The sequence below is a fragment of the Dipodomys merriami genome, unplaced genomic scaffold (assembly GCF_024711535.1).
Source record: "Dipodomys merriami isolate MVZ:Mamm:240054 unplaced genomic scaffold, mDipMer1.0.p SCAF_3171, whole genome shotgun sequence".
In the NCBI taxonomy this organism is placed as follows: domain Eukaryota; kingdom Metazoa; phylum Chordata; class Mammalia; order Rodentia; family Heteromyidae; genus Dipodomys; species Dipodomys merriami.
The window spans coordinates 1-22,670 of record NW_027204684.1 but is presented as its reverse complement, the minus strand read 5'-3'; the positions used below and the strand labels follow the sequence as shown (position 1 = coordinate 22,670).

At 43.0% G+C, this 22,670-nt stretch overlaps 2 protein-coding genes across 2 annotated transcripts; one reads left to right on the top strand and one right to left on the bottom strand.

Moving 5' to 3' along the window:
• Positions 1-1,422: 1,422 nt before the first annotated feature.
• LOC138841361 (trifunctional purine biosynthetic protein adenosine-3-like) lies at positions 1,423-10,202 on the bottom strand (the record flags this gene model as incomplete). The annotated part of the gene is made up of 6 exons (XM_070042042.1): positions 10,149-10,202; positions 6,919-7,099; positions 5,582-5,677; positions 4,860-5,034; positions 2,979-3,090; positions 1,423-1,491 (listed from the first exon to the last, which is right to left on the bottom strand). Coding segments are annotated over exons 2-6 (597 nt in total), but the record flags the coding sequence as incomplete, so codon positions are not given.
• A 127-nt stretch (positions 10,203-10,329) lies between these two features.
• Positions 10,330-22,666, top strand: LOC138841360 (protein SON-like; the record flags this gene model as incomplete). The annotated part of the gene is made up of 3 exons (XM_070042041.1): positions 10,330-10,467; positions 14,045-14,211; positions 17,654-22,666. Coding segments are annotated over exons 1-3 (5,257 nt in total), but the record flags the coding sequence as incomplete, so codon positions are not given.
• Between the last annotated feature and the right edge of the window lie 4 nt (positions 22,667-22,670).

Sequence of the window (22,670 nt, the reverse complement as noted above, 5' to 3'; positions counted from 1 at the left end):
AAATTAAATAGTCTGGGGCAAGTGGCTCACACCTGTAATCCTAACTATTCAGGAGGCTGAGATCTGAGAACTGAGGTTCAAAGCCTGCTCTGGCATTAAAGTCCGTGAGGCTCTTATCTCCAATTAACCACCTAAAAACCAGAAGTGGTGGTGTGGCTCAAATGGTAGAGTGCTGGCCTTGAGCTGAAGAGCTGAGGGACAGCACCCAGGCCTAGAGTTTTAGCCCCACAACTCCCCCCCAACCCCCCAAAAAAAAAGATAGAAAAAAGAAAAAAGAAACTAAACAGTATGTATCTTAACTCTTCAAGGAAAAGATTTCCTTTTGTAAAGAAGTTATGTTATGTGAAACAGAAATAACCTATACACATCAAGAAGCAGATCTTGTACACCCAATTTACAAAGCAATTGGGGATTATTCAGCCCGAGTGCCGTATGCGCCCTGTCAAACCATTTGGTGTAGCCCTGACCGAGCATCTAAGGCAGGACTCAAAATTCAACAAATCAAGCTCAAGGCTGGGCGCTGGTGGCTCACGCGTGTAATCCTAGCTACTCAGGAAGCTGAGATCTGAGGATCTCAGTTCAAAGCCAGCCTGCGCAGGAAAGTCCTGGAGACTCTTATCTTCAATACAAAAACCACTAGAAAACAGGAAGGGGCGCTGTGGCTCAAGAGGTAGAGCGCTTGGCTTGCCTTGAGCTGAAGAGCACAGGGACAGTGCCCAAGCCCAGAGTTCAAGCCCCACGACCGAACAAAAAATAAAAATAAATTAAAAAATAAAAAAATAAATCAAGCTCAAAATTCAATAAATCCAAGCTCAATTCAATAAATGATGTTACAAATATGCAGATGGCCTTGAGTAGAAAAAGAGATTCCTTACCACAGTAAGAAATTCTAATTTTTTGTAAAGATTTTTTTTCATACGTTGCCTTTTTTGTAAAAAGACTTTTTTCAATTTTGATTCTAAGTAGGAATTCAAACAGTTTTAATTCAATAAATCAGTTTATAAGCACAATGTATATTGATCAATGTTTTCTGTAAGCAGCTAAAATTTTTGAATTCAGCTCAGGAAAAATTAATCTAATAATAAAATATTTCAATGCTTTTAGCTTGGAAGCATCTGGTCACTAAAGCTTTATTCATGGTAACTATTTTTACTACTTAGTATATGGTAAACTATGTAAATATTATAAATAATAAAATATAAACATAAAATAAGTAAATAAAAATTAAATAATGAAATGAAGTGTATAATAAAAATATTGAAAACAAAAACTATGAATGCTTGAATTAGCCCAGAACTTCAACAAGGTATTTATATAAACCCAAATGCCCTCAAATGGATATACTGGGTATGATTAAGAGGATACATTATTTGTCCATTTGAATCCCAAATGTTATAAAAGCCAAAAAAGGAATATACATACAGACACTTCTTCTCCTTCAAGAAGTTCTTCAATGACGATTGTTTCTCCAGCTGCTCCAAAAGCCTTTTCCTAATTGTAGGTTTTTGTAAAACCAAACCAAACCAAACAAAACAAAAACAGAAAAGAAAAGAAAAGAAAAAAAGAATCTGGGTCAATTGGTAAGACCCTACAGTTGATTTCTAAATAATGAAAGGGTATGTGAACACTGTAATCTTTCTCATCTGAAAGATAGATGAAAACATATAAACAATCTGTAACACTATAGTGATCTAGACCTAACATTGCTACAGAGGAAATGAACACATAATTAATGCATGATTAGTCCTCTCATAAGGTGGGGAAAAATTGTTTCATGACAGTTTAAGCTTTATTCCTGATTATGACCATATATGTTTGTCTACAATGATTATGCTAAATCACGCCTGTGAAAGTAGGTTTCTGTAAGGTGGTTAAGGCAGGCCATGAAATAATTTTTATAATCATTCACTGCTTCACTTCTTAGACCTGGAATACAAGGTACAAAGTTTTACCCTAATGGGTGACTGGAGAATTATCTGTTGTTGGTGCTAGGGCTTGAACTTGCCCACATCTGGCTTTTTTGCCCATGGATGGCACACTACCATTTGCGTCACACCTTCATTGCTGGCTTCTTTTTTTTTTTTTTTTGTTGGTCGTGGGGCTTGAACTCTGGGCCTGGGCGCTGTCCCTCAGCTCTTCAGCTCAAGGTGAGCGCTCTACCACTTGAGCTACAGCGCCACTTCCTATTTCTGGCTTCTTGCCCAGGATGGCTTCGAATCAAGATCTAGTCTCCTAAGAAGCTAGAATTACAGGCGTGAGCCACCAGTGTCCAGCAGGAGAATTTGTATGTTCCATAGTCTGAAAACTTTTGAGCTTTCAGTAGCAGATCAGCAAAGGATGTTAGTCAAGGATGGTTTAGTCAACATTGTGGGTGTGATGCGTGTTTTTGTGTGTACATATTCACATCTACATTTATTAACAACTCTGTATGCTGGTAGAATTTCCTGTCTTTAGGAACATTTTGTAAACACAAAGAAATACTTATCCTGGCGGGGTGGGGTGCGGGGAGGATGGGATAGGAAGGGGAAACAAAGGAGGAGTCTATAATGCTTGATTAGAAATGTACTCATTATCTTGCCCATGTAATTGTAACCCCTCTGTACAGTATTTTCACAATTAAAAAAAGAAAAAAAAAAAGAGGGGGGGGGAGTTATTGGTACTTAAGCCTGGTGTGGTGGCTTACACGGATAATCCTAGCTACTCAGGAGATCTGAGATCTGAGGTTCACAGTTCAAAGCCAGCCTAGGCAGGGAGGTCCATGAGACTCTCCAATCAGCCACCAGAAAACTTGAGGAGGTGCTATGGCTCAAAGTATTAGAGCACTAGCAGTGAGCACAAAGAGCTTAAGAACAGTGCCCAGGCCATGAGTTGAAGCCCCATGACTGACAAAAAATAAAATAAAAAAGTTATTGCTACAAAAAAAAAAAATGCTTATCCTGTGTGAGTAGATAAAAAAAATTCTAGAAGCATCGACTTACCTGCATAATCTCTTGTACAGCCTTGCAGGCCTCTTCTTTGCTCTTTGCAACAATCACCCCCTTTCCAGCTGCAAGACCACTGGCTTTCACCACCAATGCAGGGAAGTCTGCACTGTGAAGACAGAGCAACTTCAGCACTCAATAAGCCCTTATGACTCTAAATTGTCAACTGTTTTGGAATTCTGTAATATGCTACAGCAACAACTCAAAGGCAAAAAGAAAAATTATCATTCCAATACCATTTTTATGTACTTCTCACCTGGAATTTTTTTTTTTTAAAGTCATGGGGCTTGAACTCAGGGCTTGCGCTTTTTTAATTTTTCCCCACTCCAGACTAGTGTTGTACTACTTTGAGCCACAGTGCCACTTCTGTTCCCCCCCCCTCCCCGGCCTCCCCACTTCTGGTGGTTAACTAGAGATAAGAGTCTCACAGACTTTCCTGCCTAAGGTGACTTTGAATTTTTATCCTCAGCTCTCAGGCTCCTGAGTAGCTAGGATTGTAGATGTGATCCACCGGCCCAGATTTTTTGTTTGTTTATATGTTCCTTTTTCTTTCTTTCTTTCTTTTTGGAGCTGGAACTAGGCCTTGAATTTAGGGCCTCAGTGCAGTGCCTTACATTTTTCACTAAGCCTAGTGCTCTACTATTTGAGCACATTCCTAGCTTTTTTGCTTGTTAATTAGAAACAAGAATCTCTCTGGACTGGGAAGGTGGCTCAGTGGTAGTAGTGCTTGCCTTGCATGCATGAAGGCCCTGGGTTCGATTCCTTAGCACCACATAAGCAAAAAAAGCTGGAAGTGGCGCTGTGGCTCAAGTGGTAGAGCACTAGCTTTGAGCTGAAGAGCTGAGGGACAGCGCCCAGGCCCAAAGTTCAGGCCCCACGACTGACCAAAAATAAAAAAGGAAAAAATAAAGAATCTCATGGGCTTTACTGGCTTTGAACTGCAATCCTCAGATCCTGGCTTCCTGAGTAGCTATGATTACAGATATGAGTCACCAGTGCCTGGCTTCCCCTAGTTTCTAACACACAGTATACACAATTTTGTTTTTTCCCAAAACTTTTAGAATAAGTAGGTTCATAGAGTAGATATAGAATGATCTTTACAATACAAAGTCAGCTTGTCATTTAAGTACAAGATGTGGTGGAATTCAACCAAAATAGACCTATAGACCATTTCTGAAGTACACTGTAAAGGTATAGAGTGGAAGTGGGGATCTGGAAGGAGGTTAACCTAAAGTATATAACATACTTGTTACTTACCTAAGCCATCTAGCTACCAGGAAATAATATCCAGTGCCTAAAAAAGTCTGTAGGATGAACAATGAATAAAGAATAACCTGACCTAACTGATGGCAAAGACACCAGGTAGCAGGGACTGGCAACAAAAAAATAGGCAAACGCTGTCTCTGTCAACCTCATTAATTACTCAATATTTTCCATTTCTGTGGACATACGTAAGTGGAAAGGGAACAGAAGATGTTTAATTTTAAGATTTAGAAAGTACTGGGGGGCAGATGACCAAATCGCTCTTTCTTCTAGTTAATTATTTGTGACAAGAATCACTAAGTGCCACTGCGTCAGATGTTATGAACCACATGTGACTTATGGAATCAAGTTTATTATTGCCCTTAGAAACTACTTACTAATAAACATTCAGATTTCATCTTTCTGAAATGCTACAATATTATATATAGTTTTATCTTATTTTGGTGTTAACAAAAGATAACTTGCTGAATATTTACTAAGAATATTATTTTTCTGTAATGATTTCACGGCAAACCATATAGCCTACAGACCAAACATAATGTTTTCAACATAAAAGTAACTTTAAGTAAATTTCATCAAAAAACAACTGCCCTTTACAGTTAGCCCATGACATACTTCATAATGAAGCTGCAGGCCTCTTCAAGTTTGGTGAAAGCTCTCCATCGTGCAGTTGGGATCCCATGTCGGTCCATGAACTCTTTGGCAAATCTTTTGCTGGACTCCAACTGAGCTGCTTCTGCTGTGGGCCCGAAGCATCGTACTCCTGCAGAGGTCAGGTCTCCAACAATTCCTACAGATGCAAACAGTCACTTATGGGACCCAGTGTCTCTCTGGGGAGAGGACTGGTGGCAGAACTTGTTTTTTAACGTTGTCTACATTTTAAAACCAAATGCTAGCAAGAGGCAACTCAAATCTAGCAGAGAAGCTGGGCAATGGGGGTCATTTCCGAAATCCCAGCTGGTCAGGAGGCTGAGGTAGGAGGAATATGTTTATGCCCATTTGCTGGAGTCCAGACTGGGCAACAAAGCAATACCTCTTATAAATTAGAACAACAAAAAAGTCAACAGCCAGGCACCAGTGGTTCATGCCTATAACCTTAGCTACTCAGGTAGCTGAGATCTGAGGATCACAATTTGAAGTCCAGTACAGCCAGCAAAGTCCACAAGACTCCTATCTCCAATTAACCACAATAAAGTCAGAAGTGGATCTGTGGCTCAAGGGGTATAGAGCTTGCTTTGAGCTAAAAAAAAAAAAAATGCTTAGCAACAGTGTCGAGACCCTGAGTTCAATCTCCAGGACCAGCTAAAAAATAAACAAATAAATAGAAGTACACTTACCAGCAGCCAGAGGTGCCTCTGGTCCAACAACTACAAACTCAATTTTCTCATCTTTGCAGAACTGAGCAAGGGCAGTGTGATCACTGACGGGGATAGCTGTGAATAGAGAACATAATCCACCATATTTAGAAAATGTTTCAGTTAACTAAGTAAACAAAAGTTAAGTACAGTTCATTTCACCACAGAAAGCATTAAGCTACAGAACATCGCACGTCTGCTATCATGCAGCCAATTAGATGATGGGAATACGAGTGAACTTCTCTAAGGGCTATAAATCATGAATGGTCCAGAGTACCAGTGTGTGTTGTATAGTAAACAAATGACAATACCTGTCAAATGTGCAAGCTTGTGCCTGTAAGTCTAGCTCTGCATGGGAGGTGGAGATGTAGAAGATTCTGGTTTGAGACTGACCCAGGCAAAATGAAACAGTACATCTTTACAAACAAGTGGAACGTGCCCTTGGTCCTAGCTATATAGAAGTATGTAAGTAGCAGGATGGAGATCCTGCAAGTCTGGGCACTGATGGCAAGTCTATAATCCTAGGATGTTGAGATCTGACGACTACAGCAAGTCAGACAGAAAGTCTGTAAGACTCTTATTTTCAATAAACTACCAAAAAGCCAATCCTGGAACTGTGGTAAAAGTGCCAAGTCTTGAGCACAAAAGCTCAGGGACAGTGCCTAAGCCCTGAGTTGAGCCCTGGGAATGGCACAGACACACACACATACACCAGGAAATTCAACCTTATGAACATTGGGCTACCTTAAATTTACAACATATTGCAAGTATTCACATTACCACATAAATATGTAAAGTTAAGGTATTCATTCATGATGGAAAATGACTTAAACTAAAAGCACTCAGCTGTCCCCCTGCAGCCACATCTTAGAACTCTCGTGGCTGCTGAGCCAGCTGAATTTCCCCTCCCCTTTCCCCTGAACAAATGTACACAGTAGTCTTGGAAGAGAGCCTGAGATCAAGGACACAGTTGACGTTGACACCTCTGGTGGACACAGAGGCTGTTGAAACCTTGAAACGCCTCAGTCAAAATAAGATTGCTTTTCTACCATGTCTCTACCTCACCAACTTCATTCATTCTGATGAATATTTCAAGAGACTCTAGTTATAAGAGGGGCATGCTATTTTGCTATTTCCCCTTCAGGCAGGCTGAAGGACTTGGCTGTCCTTCCCAGGTTTTTCTTCTGAATAAAGCCTGTTGGTCTTTGAGTTCATCCTTTCTATTCTTTCTCTTTTATTAAAATTCAACCTTGAATAAGGGCAAATAGGATCTATAGTTCATAATTAACTATTAGTTCCACTTTTTGAAACATAATTACCAGTATTTGAAATCTTTCCAGAGCAGGCAGTGCCTGCATTTCCTGGGGCAACCAACACTTGTTTGACATGATGAGACTGTGCAAGTTTCCAGGCCAATGTATGCTCCCTTCCGCCACTTCCAATTACAAGTACTCGGGCTGTCATTGCTTCCTGCAGAGTTGGAATTCAAAAAAAACAAATCTGTGGAAAGAAAGTCACAGTTGACACGTCACAATGTGCATAATTTAGAAACTACAACTACTACGGGATATTACTCAGGAGGCTGAGTTGTGAGGATGGAGGTTTGAAGCCAGTCTGGAAAGGAAAGTCTGAGACTCATATCTTCATATAACCATCAGAAAGCCAGAAGTAGAGTTTGAATGAAAAATCTCAGGGTCAATGCTAAGGTTCAGAATTCAAGACAGACAGACACGCATGCGCACCTGCACACACACCAAGACAGAGGAGAAAAAAGTGTAAATTTAATCTAACCGTGGTATTGATATTCAGATGTGAGTCCTTGGAGAGGAGATTATTATTAGGTTTAGATAAGATCATTAGTGTGTGAAGTCCACCTAATTGAATCCTGGGAATTTTGTAAAAAGAGACTATACACAGATACAGAACAAATCTGTTACAGAACATACTCTCTTTTTTCTGTTTTAAACCTGTCTGAGCCTTTGGACTCAGGACCTCCCAGTTGCTCGGCTTGCAGTCTACTATTTGAGGCCCACTTCCAGCGTGGGTTTTTGCTATTTTGGAATATTTTTACTTTTGTATAATGTGGCTATCTAAAGATGAACTGCAATGACAGTTATAGGACTGAACCATAGTGGTTTCATACTCATAACCTCAGCTACTTGGTAGGCCAAGATTGGGAGGATTGAGGTTCAAGCCCAGCTCAGGCTAACAGACATAATGGTACAAGTCTCTAATCCCAGCTATATACAAATCACAGGAAGATCACAGTGTTAAGACTGGCCAAAAAAAGTAAGATATCTGTTAAATAACCAAAGCAGGAACTATAGGCACAGCACAAGTGATCAAGTGTCAGCTATGAGTGAGAAAGCTTAGGGAGAGCACAAAGCCAAATTCAAGCCCTAGTATCACTACACACACACACACACACACACACACACACACACACACACACACACACACACACACAGAATGAATGTGATTGATACAATTAATGCACTCAACGTTAGAAAATACTAATTTGTTATATTCTTTTTTTTTGGTCGGTGGTGGGGCTTGAACTCTGGGCTTGGGCACTATCTGCTCAAGGCGAGCGCTTTACCGCTTGAGCGACAGAACCACTTCAGGTTTTCTAGTGGTTTATTGGAGATAAGAGTCTCACAGACTTTCTTGCCCAGCTGGCTTTGAACCGCAGCCTCCTGAGTAGCTAGGATTACAGGCGTGAGCCACCGGCACCCGGCTCTAACTTGTTATATTCTTTTATTCAAATTTATATAAAAAACAAACTAATAATTCAAATAAACTAAAGGAGTTTTCAGTATTTACTTTGTACCTGGTACCAATTTGAAGTGCTTTTAATGAATTACCTTGCCTGATTTCCTAAAAAATAAGGTAGATCTGTCATTATCCACTTTAAGGGTAAGAGATGGAAGCCCTGTTAGATAACACCAATTAACTAAGAGAAGGCAGAGTACTGATACCCATTGAAGCCATTTTGCATCAGATACTCTAACAATTGCCATGATGGTCATTCAAAGCTGAGGAAAGAAAAAGAAATCTACTATAGTCTCAGGGGAAAAAGCTATTTCAGTTTAGTGGAAAACATTTTATATGCATTATGTACTTAATTGTCTGAAACACATTACTTTTAGGTGCAAAAAAAAAATCTACGAAGCTGAGTAAGAAAGGCAGCGTACGAAAATTGGGTTATTACAGAGTTAGTAGCACTACTTAAGAATGTTTAGGGGGCCTGAACTCAGGCCCCTTACCTGCTGGGGGGGGGGGTGTCCTGAGAACCTAAAGTAAGTTTCTTGGACTTTAACCATTTGATTGGGCAAAAGAGCCAAGTAAAGCCATTTGAATTTGGTAAGTTAAAAACAAAGCGACACGTGCATAAAGAGTAAAGGATTATATATATATACATATATATATAAATTTGTTAGAGTTGTTGCTTTAAAAAAAGCCTAAAGCCACACACACACAGACACACAGACACACAGACACACCCCACAAATCGCTTGCACCTCGGAAGCATCATTAAGAGCGGGGAGCGAGGTTTAAGCACACAGATTAAATAAACCTCGGTCAGTGAGAAGCACATGGCCAACTCCCATCTCCACTATTTACGAAGCTATTGTCTATATCAGAACCAGTTTCTACATCCTCAATTCCTCACAGGAGAGCCCGGCGCCGAAGCACAAACGTGGACCATGAAGATCCGAGAGGGTCTTACGTACCGTGTCCCGCGGCCACGCCGCTCGCACTCGCTGGCCGGAAGTGGCCCCGGGGATGGAGGAAAGCAGCACGCGCCCCGCCGCCCGCCCCGCCTCTGGCGGCCTCCCCTCCTCATTGGCTGGCCGGCGCTTGTGCCCGCCCCCGTCCCTCCCGCCCTGGGCGAGGTTATCAGCGGGGCTCCCTCCCGCCCCTGGGTGCGGCCTGAGCCTGCCCCGGCGGCCGTCTCCGAATCACTAGCACCCTTATAATCTAATCCTGCCACACGGGGTGCCACGTAACGTCTCCTCTCCCCCGGGGCCTCCTGCACTCTGAGGAGTGGGAGATCCACGAGGTCAAAGCCCTGTTTAGGTAATCGTGTGCCGCGAGCCAGGGGGGGTCCGAGCTGAGCAGCCCGGAGGAAAAAGTGTTGGGACCCGCTTGGCTCCGGGCGAGCGCCGAAGGCGCCAGGTTTCCAACGTACATCACCACCTAGAACCCACATCTGCCCCCTAAAAAATGAGGCCGCCGTGCAGAGGCACCGAGAGCGAGATTGGATTAAAGCGTGCTCCTCGTATTCAAATCACAGTAGGGCGGGGCCTGATTAGGTTTTCCCGTCTGCATCTCCCGGATGAAACTAAACTTGGCGTCCCAACAAAACGCCTGGAGGTCCTATCGAGTACCCCTAAGTCCTTCTTGACCCTTTTCCATATGGTCTTTAATTTCAGAGGCTTAGTCGACACAGAAAGCCTCCCCACACAGTTAAAGACCGACAAGTGAAGCTGACAAAGTCGCTTCAAGAGATGATTTTCCTGTAATGGCGCCTGCGTCAGACACTAACATGGCGGACTCGTTCGTGCGCGGAGCAAACGTCAGCACCTCTACCATAGCCGCTCAGAAACAGCCGAGGAGACCACGAACGAGCTCACTGATTGGCCCGTGGGCGGGGCGGGCGGAGCTGAACGTTCCCCGAAGAACCAATCAGAAAGGCTTTAAAAGGAATTGGCCGCTGCGCCTTCTCCCGAGGCATGCTGGGAGCCTGGAGGACTAGCGAGGAGGAGTTGAGAGAACGGAGCGGACGCCATGGCGGCCGACATCGAGCAGGTTTTTAGGTCTTTCGTGGTCAGTAAATTCCGGGAAATTCAACAAGAGCTTTCCAGGTATGTACCCCCCGGATTCTTCTGCTCCCAGCGGGTTATGAGAGCCCCATTTTAGCCTTTCGTGGTAGTTCTTTCTTCGGAGACGCCGTCGTTCCTGGGCTCAGGCCCCGCTACGGCCCCGCCTGGGCCTGGGATCCATTTTACGGGCTCTCCCTCCCACTCTTCCATCCGCTCCTTCCCTTCCCCTCGGATGAGCTTCGTTTCCCCCCGTGGTTCTCCCGGCTAAGGCTTCCCCCCTTCTCCCCGTCAGGTCTCCCCGACCCTTCCCTAGTCGGAGGCCTGAGCGTCCACCGGGGACGGGCCTAGTTCCTTCCGCAGCTCCTCCTCCGCCGCCGCCTTTCCCCTCCCCCTCTCCGCCTCCGCCGATTTCGCCGGCCGGTGTCGGTGACAGGAAAGGGTCTCTAACGGCCGTTTCCTGGGTATTCTTATATTCTCTTCATTATTGCAAGCCCCAGACCGTTCGGGGGGTCGGACCCACTAATTAGGCTATTGGGACCCTCGTTCCCCGTGCGTTTCACCGGGCAGCGTTCTATACCGCTTTAAATGAGAACTCCCTCAAATTGATCCCTGCCCCTGGATGAAATATTCGACCCGAGGATGGAAGGGGGCTTCGAAATTAGCCAATACTTAGTTGTGTTCAGTGAAAAATAGACTTTGTGTGTAGCTGTCTTTTTTCGCCTTACTGTCCCCGCCTCCGTTGACGTATTTGATCCCTACGTTATTTTATTTTCATTTTATTTCATTGCCATTGCGGAGTGGACTTTACACGGGTTACTCTGGGAAGAGAAAAGATTGCTTAAAAAAAAAAGAGTTGGCTTACTCGGAATGAAAAATAGTGATATGGTGTGGGTCGTGGTGTTAAATTGATAGTCTTTTAGTAGTCTTACTTTATGTGAATTACTCTTTTAAACCCGAGGTAGGAAAAATAATCTTGACATAAATATTTGTTTCTAGTTCAGATGTTTCTGCTAATCGTGTAAGTTGCGAGCAAGAGCAATGATGTGAATTTGAAAATGAGCTGAAAACCCAGTTGTAAATTATAAGGCAAAATAACCATAGAAGTATTGGGGAAGTATTATTGCTGGATTTTAAAAATATCTTTAAAGGTGGAGTTATTTTATGTAGGAAATATGTCTACTCAATAAGTTGCTTCTTTAACCTTTTGTGATGCTACTAGTATTTTTACTATGAAAAGCACCCAGAGTTGAGGAAGTGTTTCCTGAAAAGTTAAAATAACTTGCATGGAATGATTATATTTGCTTGAGTATAATGCATATTTTTAATGCATATAATGAGTATAATGCATATTTTTATGTAACTGTAACCTCTTTGTATATCACCCTTAGTATAATAGTAAACCCTTATTTTAAATGAGGTTTTTGTTTGTTGTTCAAAGCTTGGAAATCATAAAGGAGAGAAAACATTTTCCCATTACTGATGTCCTCTCATTTTTATTATTACTATTATTATTTTGGTACCTGAGATCAACACGGGATGTTTCATTTGCTAGGCACGAGCCATGCCACTGAGCTGCATCCCAGCCCTTGTAAAAAATTTATTTCTAATTCTAACATTGAGCAAAGTTGTTAATCTCATTTTAAACATTCTCATGTCTACATAAAATTCCTTTGTCCCAGTATATTGATATATCTATGTGATTTGAAATTTTCATTGCTTTTTAGTAATTGCAGCCATATCCTGGGTATCTCTAAGCAGATATTATTTCCTTATGGAGTGACTTTTAAAAAATTTAGTTTCATGACTTCAAATTTTTATTTATTTATTTTTTGGTGCCTGTCCTGGAGCTTGAACTCAAGGCCTCAATTCTGTCCCTGAGCTTTCTTTTGCTCAAGGCTAGCATGCTACCACTAGGAGCCACAGCTCTACTTCCTGCTTTTTTGGCGTAGTTTATTGGAGATAAGTGTCTCCTGGACTGACAGATTGGATTTGTATCAAGATCCTCAGATCTCATTTTCCTGATGAGATTAGGATTACACGAGTGAGCCACAGCACTTGGCTGGTTTCATGATTTTTAAGATCCATAATTAGTTAAATCTAAGCACTTAGAAAAAAAAGGCTTGCATCAAGACATTTTGCAAGGAGTATTAGACAAGGCAGTTTATTACAAGAGAATTATTTTCTATACATGTTAACAATGCATTATCTGAAGACAGTTTTTTAAAAATTATTTGCCATCCCAATAAACTATATCCTCTCATGTTCATTAGCTTTTACAAAAATTCATCCATATGGGTAGTATGCTGACATTTGGATAGAGGAAGAGATCTGTGTACCTGTGTTTTAAGACTATTGGCTTTGGTTTTTAATGTAAGCTCCACTTCTTAGGAGTTGTGTAACCTTAAGATGTTTCTGGTCTTTGTTCCTTATTTTCCTCATTTATAGAATCATAATAACAAGGTTGATCTTAGAGTTTTGTTAGGATTGAGTTAAAAATGTAGACTAATGTGGTACTAAGTACAGTACTCATATTACATCATTCCTATTTGTTAACAGTTAATTACAGTGTGGTTTTTTTTTCTTTTTTGCATTTTGACTTCTGGCTTTTATCAGGTAGTTTTATATATTATTAGCTAAATGTAAGCTAGATGAAAATTGAAAGTGTCGTAGTTTTTCAAAAGTTTGCAAATATACACATGAAAATAACTATATGAGTGACATTTTTATCTATGTTAAAATTTTGATCCTGTGAATTGAAATGTTAAGCCACTTACATATAGTATAAATGAATTGCCACGTGTTTATGTAATTTTTTTTGAATACCAGAAAAGAATGTGAATACCAAGAATTTTTAATCATTAGATGTATATTATGTGACTCTTTTTCTTTTTCTTTTTTAATTTTATGGTCTTTTATTAACAGTGGAAACTTGAACAGAAGGTACAATTTTATCTTTTTGTGTGTGTGTGCCAGTCCTGGAGCTTGAATCCAAGGCCTGGGCACTGCCCCTGGTATTTTTGCATAAGTCTAGCTCTATACCATCTGAGCTACATGTCCACTTCCAGCTTTGTGGCGGATTCTTTCTGTCCAGGCTGACTACACTGTGATCCTCATATCTCAGCCTTGTGGGTAGCTAGGATTACAGACATGAGCGACCAACACTGGGCTCAGCTTATCCCTTTTACTCAGTATGTTTAAATTTTGCATTACTTGGTATTGTTGAAGGTGATTTTGATCTCTACACAGGTGTGGCTTTATTATGGCCATAATTTATGCCATAAGGTAATGTGGTTTAGCTCTCAATTTTTTTCTCCCTTGGGAGATACAGGTAGGTAACTCAAAGCCTCAAGTTATATTGCTGAGATTTTATTTAGAAAATAGTTTCATGTAAGAATTAGTTTAAAAATCTGGTATTAAAACTCTTTAAAACTTAGCAAGTGTTGAAAGCCATGTAAAAAATATTGTAACTCTATAGTGTTAAAGAATATTATTGGTAAACATCTACTACAGGAAAAGGGTGAAATGTATGGGCAATGTTATATAACATTAGATTGTTAATACTTATTGATTCTTACTACACGATGTAGTAAATTACTAATTTTGAAAACTTTTTGTCAAGTGGAAGGAGTGAAGGCCAGCTGAATGGTGAAACAAATACACCTATTGAAGGAAACCAGGCAGGTGATGCAGCTGCCTCTGCCAGGAGCCTACCAAATGAAGAAATAGTGCAGAAGATAGAGGAAGTACTTTCTGGGGTCTTAGATACAGAACTACGATATAAACCAGGTAAGCTGGAGATAAAGCATCTCAATTTTTTTTTTTTAAATTTCAAAGCTCATAGTGTCCTTCCTTCTGTCTGTCTGTCCTTGTTTTGGTCCTAGGCCTTAAAAAGCTGTCTATGAGTTTTTCTTTTTCTCTTCTTCCGCCCCCCCCCCCCCCCCCACATGGGGCTTGAACTCTGGGCTTGAGTGCTGTCCCTGTGCTCTTCAGCTCAAGGCAAGCGATCTACTGATTTAAGCCACAATGCCACTCAGTTTTCTGGTGGTTTATTGGAGATAAGAGTGTCATGGACTTTCATACACTGGCTGGCTTTGAACAATGATACTCAGATCTCAGCCTCCTGAATAGCTAGGATTACAGGTGTGAGCCACCAGCGCCCAGCTTGTCCATGATCTTTTAAATGCTCAAGGCTCATGCTGTACCACTTGAACCACAACTCCACTTCAGGTTTTTTTGGTGCTTGATTTGGTCTCAGACTGGCTGGGAATCTTGACCCTTAGATCTCAGCCTTCTGAGTAGTTAGGATTTTAGACGTGAGCCATTAGCTGCCCTGTTGATAGTTATTTCTTTTAGTTACTCTAGTTATTTCTAGTTTCTATTGACTTTCTTGCTACAATACTCCTTTGAAAACAAAACTTCACTTTAAGATGAACATTAATGCATTTTACTTGATAGGATATAATTTTGTCTACCTGATTAAGTTTTATAGGGTCTCAGCGGGAATTTTACATTTGAGTTTTTATTGAGAACAATTCTGTAAATGTCAGTTTTGGAATGAACATACATAGTGTCCTGAACCAAATTTTAACAATTTTTCCTTTTTTTTTCTTCTTTTTTTTCTTTTTTGCCAGTCCTAAGACTTGAACTGAGCCTAGGCATTGTCCCTGAGCTGCTTTTGCTCAAGGCTAGCACTCTACCACTTGAGCCACAGTACCACTTCCAGCTTTTTCTGTTTATGTGGTACTGAGGAATTGAACCCCGGGCTTCATGCATGCGAGGCAAGCGTGCTGCCACTGAGCCACATTCCCAGCCCCAAATTTTAGCAATTTTAAAGCATACCTTTGGAGATCTTATTTTAAAGTCTCAACTTAGAAGTCTTGTTTGCACATCCACTAAAAATGCAATGATGGGTGCCAGTGGCACATGCCTGTAACCCTAGCTACTCAAGAGGCTGTGATCTAAGGGTGGCTGTTTGCAGCCAGCTCAGGCAGGAAAGTCTGTGAGACTCATTTCCATTAAACTACTGAGAAAAAGTCTGAAGTGGCACTCAAGTGGTAGTATACTAGCCTTGAACAAAACTAGCTCAGGGACAGCATCTAGACCCCAAGTTCAAGCTCTATGACTGGCAATTTAAAAAAGAAAGTGCTTTAAAAAAGAAAGTGCAGTGAAGAGGAGTCATATATTAAGTTTTTTAGGCTTGATTAAGTAATTGGTATTTAGAAATGAAGGGTTTATGATTAATCACAAAAATAAGTCATTAGATATTAGGTGTGGGATATGTTTTGTTCTATTGCTAGGAGGTAGTTTAAAAGTCACATACCTTGTTTAGATTTATGGCTCTAACCTTTTCTTCTTTGAGACTACTTAGCTAATATTCAGTGTGAAACAGGAGAAAATGAGTAGTTTTAGTTTTGCATATGACTTGTCATTTTTTTTTCCTATAATGGTAGTAGCAGGATTGTCTGAGTAGCTTTTGCTAAGATCTCAAAGTTGTCTATTTTGGCATTTAGAGTAAATTGTATCTGGTTATAAAATTGAATATAAACTTCCTTTGGTAGGATATGCAAATTGAAATGTTTTTGCTTTACACATTGAGTGCTACAACAATTGCTGCCCTTTTTTTTTTTTTTTTTTGTCGGCCGTGGGGTTTGAACTCTGGGCCTGGGCGCTGTCCCTCAGCTCTTCAGCTCAAGGCGAGCGCTCTACCACTTGAGCTACAGCGCCACTTCCGGTTTTCTGGTGGTTTATTGGAGATAGGAGTCTCATGGTCTCTCCTGCCCGGGCTGGCTTTGAACTGCGATCCTCAGATCTCAGCCTCCTGAGTAGCTAGGATTACAGGCGTGAGCCACCAGCGCCCGGCTGCTGCCCATTTCTTACTAGTTTTTAAAAGAACATTTTTAGGGAAATAGATTGGCTTTTAATTAGAATAATAACGTAGATGCAGTAAGATAAAATTTGAGTTCTGTGTTGATGTTTTATATTTGTGCAGATGTTAACATACTACTTAAAAGTAATCAGCAACCTTTGCTGATAGCTTACTCTTCAAGAGGCATTGTTATAAGTACTTTGTATTTTTTTTTTTTAAGAAATTAGTTTTGCTGCAGGAATCAGAACCAGGGCCTGCCTTATGCTACAAAAATACTCTGCTGCTGTGCTACATCTTCAGTCTCGCTTAGTGTGGTTTTTGTTATTTCTTTGTTCCAGTCCTGGGGCTTGAACTCAGGGCCTGGACACTGTTCCCTGAGCTTCTTTTGCCCTACCACTTGAGCCAGAGTGCCACTTTTGGCTTTTTTCTGAGTAGTTTATCGTAGCTAAGAATCTCATGGTCTTTCCTACACAGGCTGACTTCAAACCATGATCCTCAGATTTCAGCCTCTTGAGTAGCTAAGATTACAGATGTGAGCCACTAGCAAGTTTTTAACTCGCTTTGTCTCCGAACTAGAACACAAATTATGTTAGTAATTTTGTCAAAGCCATTTATCTACTAAGTGAAAGATTTAATTCAGGCTTCAAAAGCAGGCGCACTCTTCGAAAGCCTTTGTCATGATGTTTCTTAAATGTACAGATTAATAAAGTAATTAAAATTATTTAGGGGCTGGGAATGTGGCTCAGTGGCAGAGGGCTTGCCTCACATGCATGAAGCCCGGGTTTCGATTCCTCAGTACCACATAAACAGAAAAAGCTGGAAGTGGTGCTGTGGCTAAGTGGTAGAGTGTTAGCTAAGCAAAAGAAGCACAGGGACAATGCCTAGGCCCTGAGTTCAAGCCCAGGACTGGCAAAAAGAAAACTTTTAATGTGGGTCTTTTAATAGGAACTATTACAGATTATGAAACTGCTGTAATTTGAGAGCTGGGGGAAACAATTATTTTAATATTATTTAGTATAACTTTGTTTCTTCAATGCTGGGGATTGAAGCCACAGCTTTGTACTTCCTAGGCAACCAATCTTCCTAGTAAGTATTCCCACCCCTATATATAATCTTATAATTCTGATTGCATTTTTTTGATAAGCTAAGAATTTATATTGTTAGCTTTCATTTGTTAGAGAAGTGACAGTCTGAGAGTAATTGACTTGCTGAAAGTTTTGTAACTTTTCATTTAACACAAGGAATTATCTTACAATGTTTTAATATAGAATGGAGGTGCTGGTTTATAACAATTATCTGAAACTACTTTTGGGAGTTGTAGGTTTACTTTGTTTTTGACAAAATTATTTCTATTACTTTCAGACTTGAAAGAGACCTCCAGAAAAAGTAGATGTGTATCTGTACAAACAGATCCTACTGATGAGATTCCCACCAAAAAATCAAAGAAGCATAAAAAGCACAAAAATAAAAAGAAGAAAAAGAAGAAAGAAAAGGAGAAAAAATATAAAAGACAGCCAGAAGACTCCGAGTCAAAGCCGAAATCTCATCATGATGGGAACGTAGATTTAGAATCTGATTCCTATTTTAAATTTGATTCTGAACCTTCAGCAATGGCACTGGAACATCCTGTAAGAGCATTTGGCCCGCCTGAGACCATTGATTCCCCTGCAGTTATGCTAGAACCTCCAGTAGTACCAATGGAGTTATCAGAGCCACCCATCTTAGAAACTCTGAAGCCAGTTACAAAACCTGCAGAACTGTCAGTTGGATCTGCATCAGTAAGCTCAGAGCAGTCTGTGTCAGTAACACAGGAACCATCTGTGACAAAGATTCTGGATTCCTTTGCAACAGCACCAGTGCCTGCTACAACAGTAGTGCTGAAGTCATCTGAGCCAGTAGTAACAATGTCAATGGAATATCAGATGAAATCTGCACTGAAATCTTTGGAGAGCAGATCTCCAGAGCCATCACAGACCATGCTGGTAGAGCCTCCTGTAGCAAAAGAAACCCTTGTAGCCGCAGAGATAGCTACTGAGGTTTATCCTGAACCAAGCACATCAATGACAATGGATTTTCCAGAGTCACCTGCAGCTGAAGTGCTAAGATTGCCAGAGCAGCCTGTAGAAGTACCAATGGAGATCGCAGATTCATCTGTGACAAGACTGCAGGAATCGCAGGAGCTGCTGAAGACCACATCGTTGGAGCCGCCGGAGTCGTCGGTGGCCTCAGTGCTAGAGTTGCAGGGGCCACCTTCGACCTCCATGCCGGAGATGCAAGGGCCCTCTGTGACTCCCATGCTGGAGTTACCTGGGCCCTCTGCTCCCCCGGTGCCAGAGTTGTCAGGGCCCCTTTCTACCCCAGTGCCCGAGGTGCCCGGGCCCCCTGCGACAGCAGTGCCTGAGGTGCTGGGGCCCTCTGTGACAGCAGTGCCACCGTTGTCGCAGGAATTGCCAGGGCCCCCAGCATCACCTTTGGGGATGGAGCCACCACAGGAGGTGCCAGAGCCACCTGTGATGGCACAGGAGGTGCCAGGCCTACCTGTAGTGTCAGCAGCGGTAGAGTTGCCAGGGCAGCCTGCGGTCACAGTAGCAATGGAGTTGACCGATCAGCCTGTGACGACGACAGAGTTCCAGCAGCCTGTGGGGATGACAGCGGTGGAACATCCTGGGCATCCTGAGGTGACAACGGCTGCAGGGTTGCTGGGGCAGCCTGAGGCAACGATGGTGCTGGAGTTGCCTGGACAGCCAGTGGCAACCACAGCGCTGGAGTTGTCTGGGCAGCCTTCGGTGACTGGGGTGCCGGAGTTGTCTGGGCTGCCTTCGGCAACGAGGGCACTCGAGTTGTCCGGGCAGTCTGTGGCAACTGGGGCACTCGAGTTGTCCGGGCAGCTCATGGCAGCTGGGGCACTGGAGTTCTCGGGGCAGTCTGGGGCAGCTGGAGCACTGGAGCTTTTGGGGCAGCCTCTGGCAACAGGGGTGCTGGAGTTGCCTGGGCAGCCTGGGGCGCCAGAGTTGCCGGGGCAGCCTGTGGCAACTGTGGCGCTGGAGATCTCTGTTCAGTCTGTGGTGACAACATCGGAGCTGTCAACGATGACCGTGTCGCAGTCCCTGGAGGTGCCCTCGACGACAGCGCTGGAATCCTATAATACGGTAGCACAGGAGCTGCCTACTACATTAGTGGGGGAGACTTCTGTAACAGTAGGCGTGGATCCCTTGATGGCCCAAGAATCCCATATGTTAGCTTCTAACACCATGGAGACCCATATGTTAGCCTCCAACACCATGGATTCCCAAATGCTAGCCTCCAACACCATGGACTCCCAGATGCTAGCATCCAACACCATGGACTCCCAAATGTTAGCCTCTAGCTCCATGGACTCCCAGATGTTAGCCTCTAGTTCCATGGACTCCCAGATGTTAGCCTCTAGCTCCATGGACTCCCAGATGTTAGCCACCAGCTCCATGGACTCCCAGATGTTAGCCACCAGCTCCATGGACTCCCAGATGCTAGCCACCAGCTCCATGGACTCCCAGATGTTAGCTACCAGCTCCATGGACTCCCAGATGTTAGCCACCAGCTCCATGGATTCCCAGATGTTAGCCACCAGCACCATGGACTCGCAGATGTTAGCCACCAGCACCATGGACTCCCAGATGTTAGCCACTAGCTCTATGGATTCCCAGATGTTAGCATCTGGAACTATGGATTCTCAAATGTTAGCTTCTGGCACCATGGATGCTCAGATGTTGGCATCTGGTACCATGGATGCCCAGATGTTAGCATCTAGTACTCAAGATTCTGCTATGATGGATTCAAAATCTCCAGATCCCTATAGGTTAGCTCAGGATCCTTACAGGTTGGCTCAGGATCCCTATAGGTTGGGTCATGACCCCTATAGATTAGGTCATGATGCCTACAGGTTAGGACAGGATCCCTATAGATTAGGCCATGATCCCTACAGACTAACTCCTGATCCCTATAGGATGTCGCCTAGGCCCTATAGAATAGCACCCAGGTCCTATAGGATAACACCTAGGCCCTATAGGTTAGCACCTAGACCCCTGATGTTGGCATCTAGACGGTCCATGATGATGTCCTATGCTGCAGAACGTTCCATGATGTCATCTTATGAACGCTCTATGATGTCTTATGAGCGATCTATGATGTCTCCTATGGCTGAGCGCTCTATGATGTCAGCCTATGAGCGCTCTATGATGTCAGCTTATGAGCGCTCTATGATGTCTCCTATGGCTGAACGCTCTATGATGTCAGCTTATGAACGCTCCATGATGTCAGCTTATGAACGCTCCATGATGTCCCCTATGGCTGATCGATCTATGATGTCCATGGGTGCTGACCGGTCTATGATGTCATCGTATTCTGCTGCTGACCGGTCTATGATGTCATCGTACTCTGCAGCTGACCGGTCTATGATGTCATCCTATACCGATCGTTCAATGATGTCCATGGCAGCTGATTCTTACACTGATTCTTACACTGACACATATACAGAGGCATATATGGTGCCACCTTTGCCTCCTGAAGAGCCTCCAACAATGCCACCTTTGCCACCTGAGGAACCACCAATGACACCACCACTGCCTCCTGAAGAACCCCCAGAGGGTCCAGCATTGCCTACTGAGCAGACAGTGTTAACAGGTGAAAATACTTGGCCCACGGAGGTGCCAGCATTACCTCCTGAAGAAACTGTACCACAACCTGAACATCCAGTGAGTCAAAGTGAGATTTCAGAGACTTCGGCAGTACCTGCTAATTATTCAGTGTCTGGATCAGAGCCGTCAGTGTTAGCATCGGAGGCCATTGTGACAGTACCGGAAACACAAGAGCCAGAGTCTGCAGGTATGTCAACACCTGTTGAGTCTGCTGTAGTAGCAGACCATGAAATGGTTCCAGAGAGACCAGTGACTTGTATGCTTTCTGAAACTCCTGTGTCAGCTGAATCAACCATGCTAACATCAGAGCCACCTCTGATGTCAGATAGAGCAGAAACATTTGACTCTGTGAGAGCTTCAGGACATGTTGCCTCAGAAGCATCCGTGGCTCTGCTAGAGCCTCCAGTAACTGTTCCAGAGCAAACAGAGGGTGCTCTGGAGCTGCCAGCCCTGGCTGTATCAGAACCTCTTGCTGTGGCTAGCCCAGAGCCTCCTGTGGTGGCAGCTCCCGAGCCTCCTGCTATGGCTATCCCAGAGCCGCCTGCTGTGGCCTTTCCAGAACCTCCTGCTGTGGCCATTCCTGAACCTCCTTCCCTGGTGGTTCCTGAACCTCCTGCTGCGGCTGCCCCAGAACCTCCTGCTATGGCTGCCCTGGAGCTTCCAGCTGTGGCTGAGTCAGAGCACATTGCCGTCCCTATGTCAATTGTTCCTGCCCTGGAGCCTTCTGTGCCTGTCTTGGAACCAGCAATATCAGTCCTTCAGCCTGCTGCGAATGTTTCAGAACCAGGTGTTTCTGCCCAGGAATCTACTGTGACTGTTTCAGAGCCTGCTGTCCCTGACTTAGAGCAGACTCAAGTAACGTCAATGGAGATGGCGTTAGATTCTGCACCGATGATAGTGGAGCCTAGTGTTATGCCATCACATGTTATGAAAGCGATGACTTTACTATCTGGTGATCAAAATTTTATTCCAGAGGTTGGTATGCAGCAGATTCCATTGCATTCAGGTGAAGTGCCACATGTCGAAGGACACCTGAGTGACACTTATGAAAGTGGCCATGTTATAAATACAGACCTTAGTAACCATCTAATTGCTAAAGATATGGAACATAGTACAGTGTCTGCTACTAGCACTGATTCCATTGGTGAAAGTGGTGAAGAGAAAATTTCGACCATCGATGAGACTAAACAATGCATGGTATTGGATACCTGTCCTGGTGTTAGTGAAGCTGATGGAGGAGGAACTCTGTCTTCTGCTGATCCTCTGGCTCTGGAAACTAGCAAAGGTATTGAGTTTGCCACGCTATCTGCTCCTGATTCAGTTAATAAGTATGACGTTGAAGTATCTTTAACGACTCAAGATACTGAACATGATATGGTCATTTCCACCAGCCCCAGTGGTGGTAGTGAAGCTGACATAGAGGGACCTTTGCCTGCTAAAGACATTCATCTTGATTTACCATCTAATAATCTTGTGTGTAAGGATATGGAAGAGCAATTTCCAGTCAAAGAGAGTGACCAGGCATCAGTTGTTCTCAGCCCCAAAGAAAGTAGTGGAGAAGATAAAGAAGTAACTCTTCCTACTAAGGAAACACTGTTTGATTCGGGATTTCCTGCAAGTATTGATGAAATTAATGAAGCAGACCTAGTGAGACCCTTACTTCCTAAGGACATGGAACGTCTTGCAAACCTTAGAGCTGGTATTGA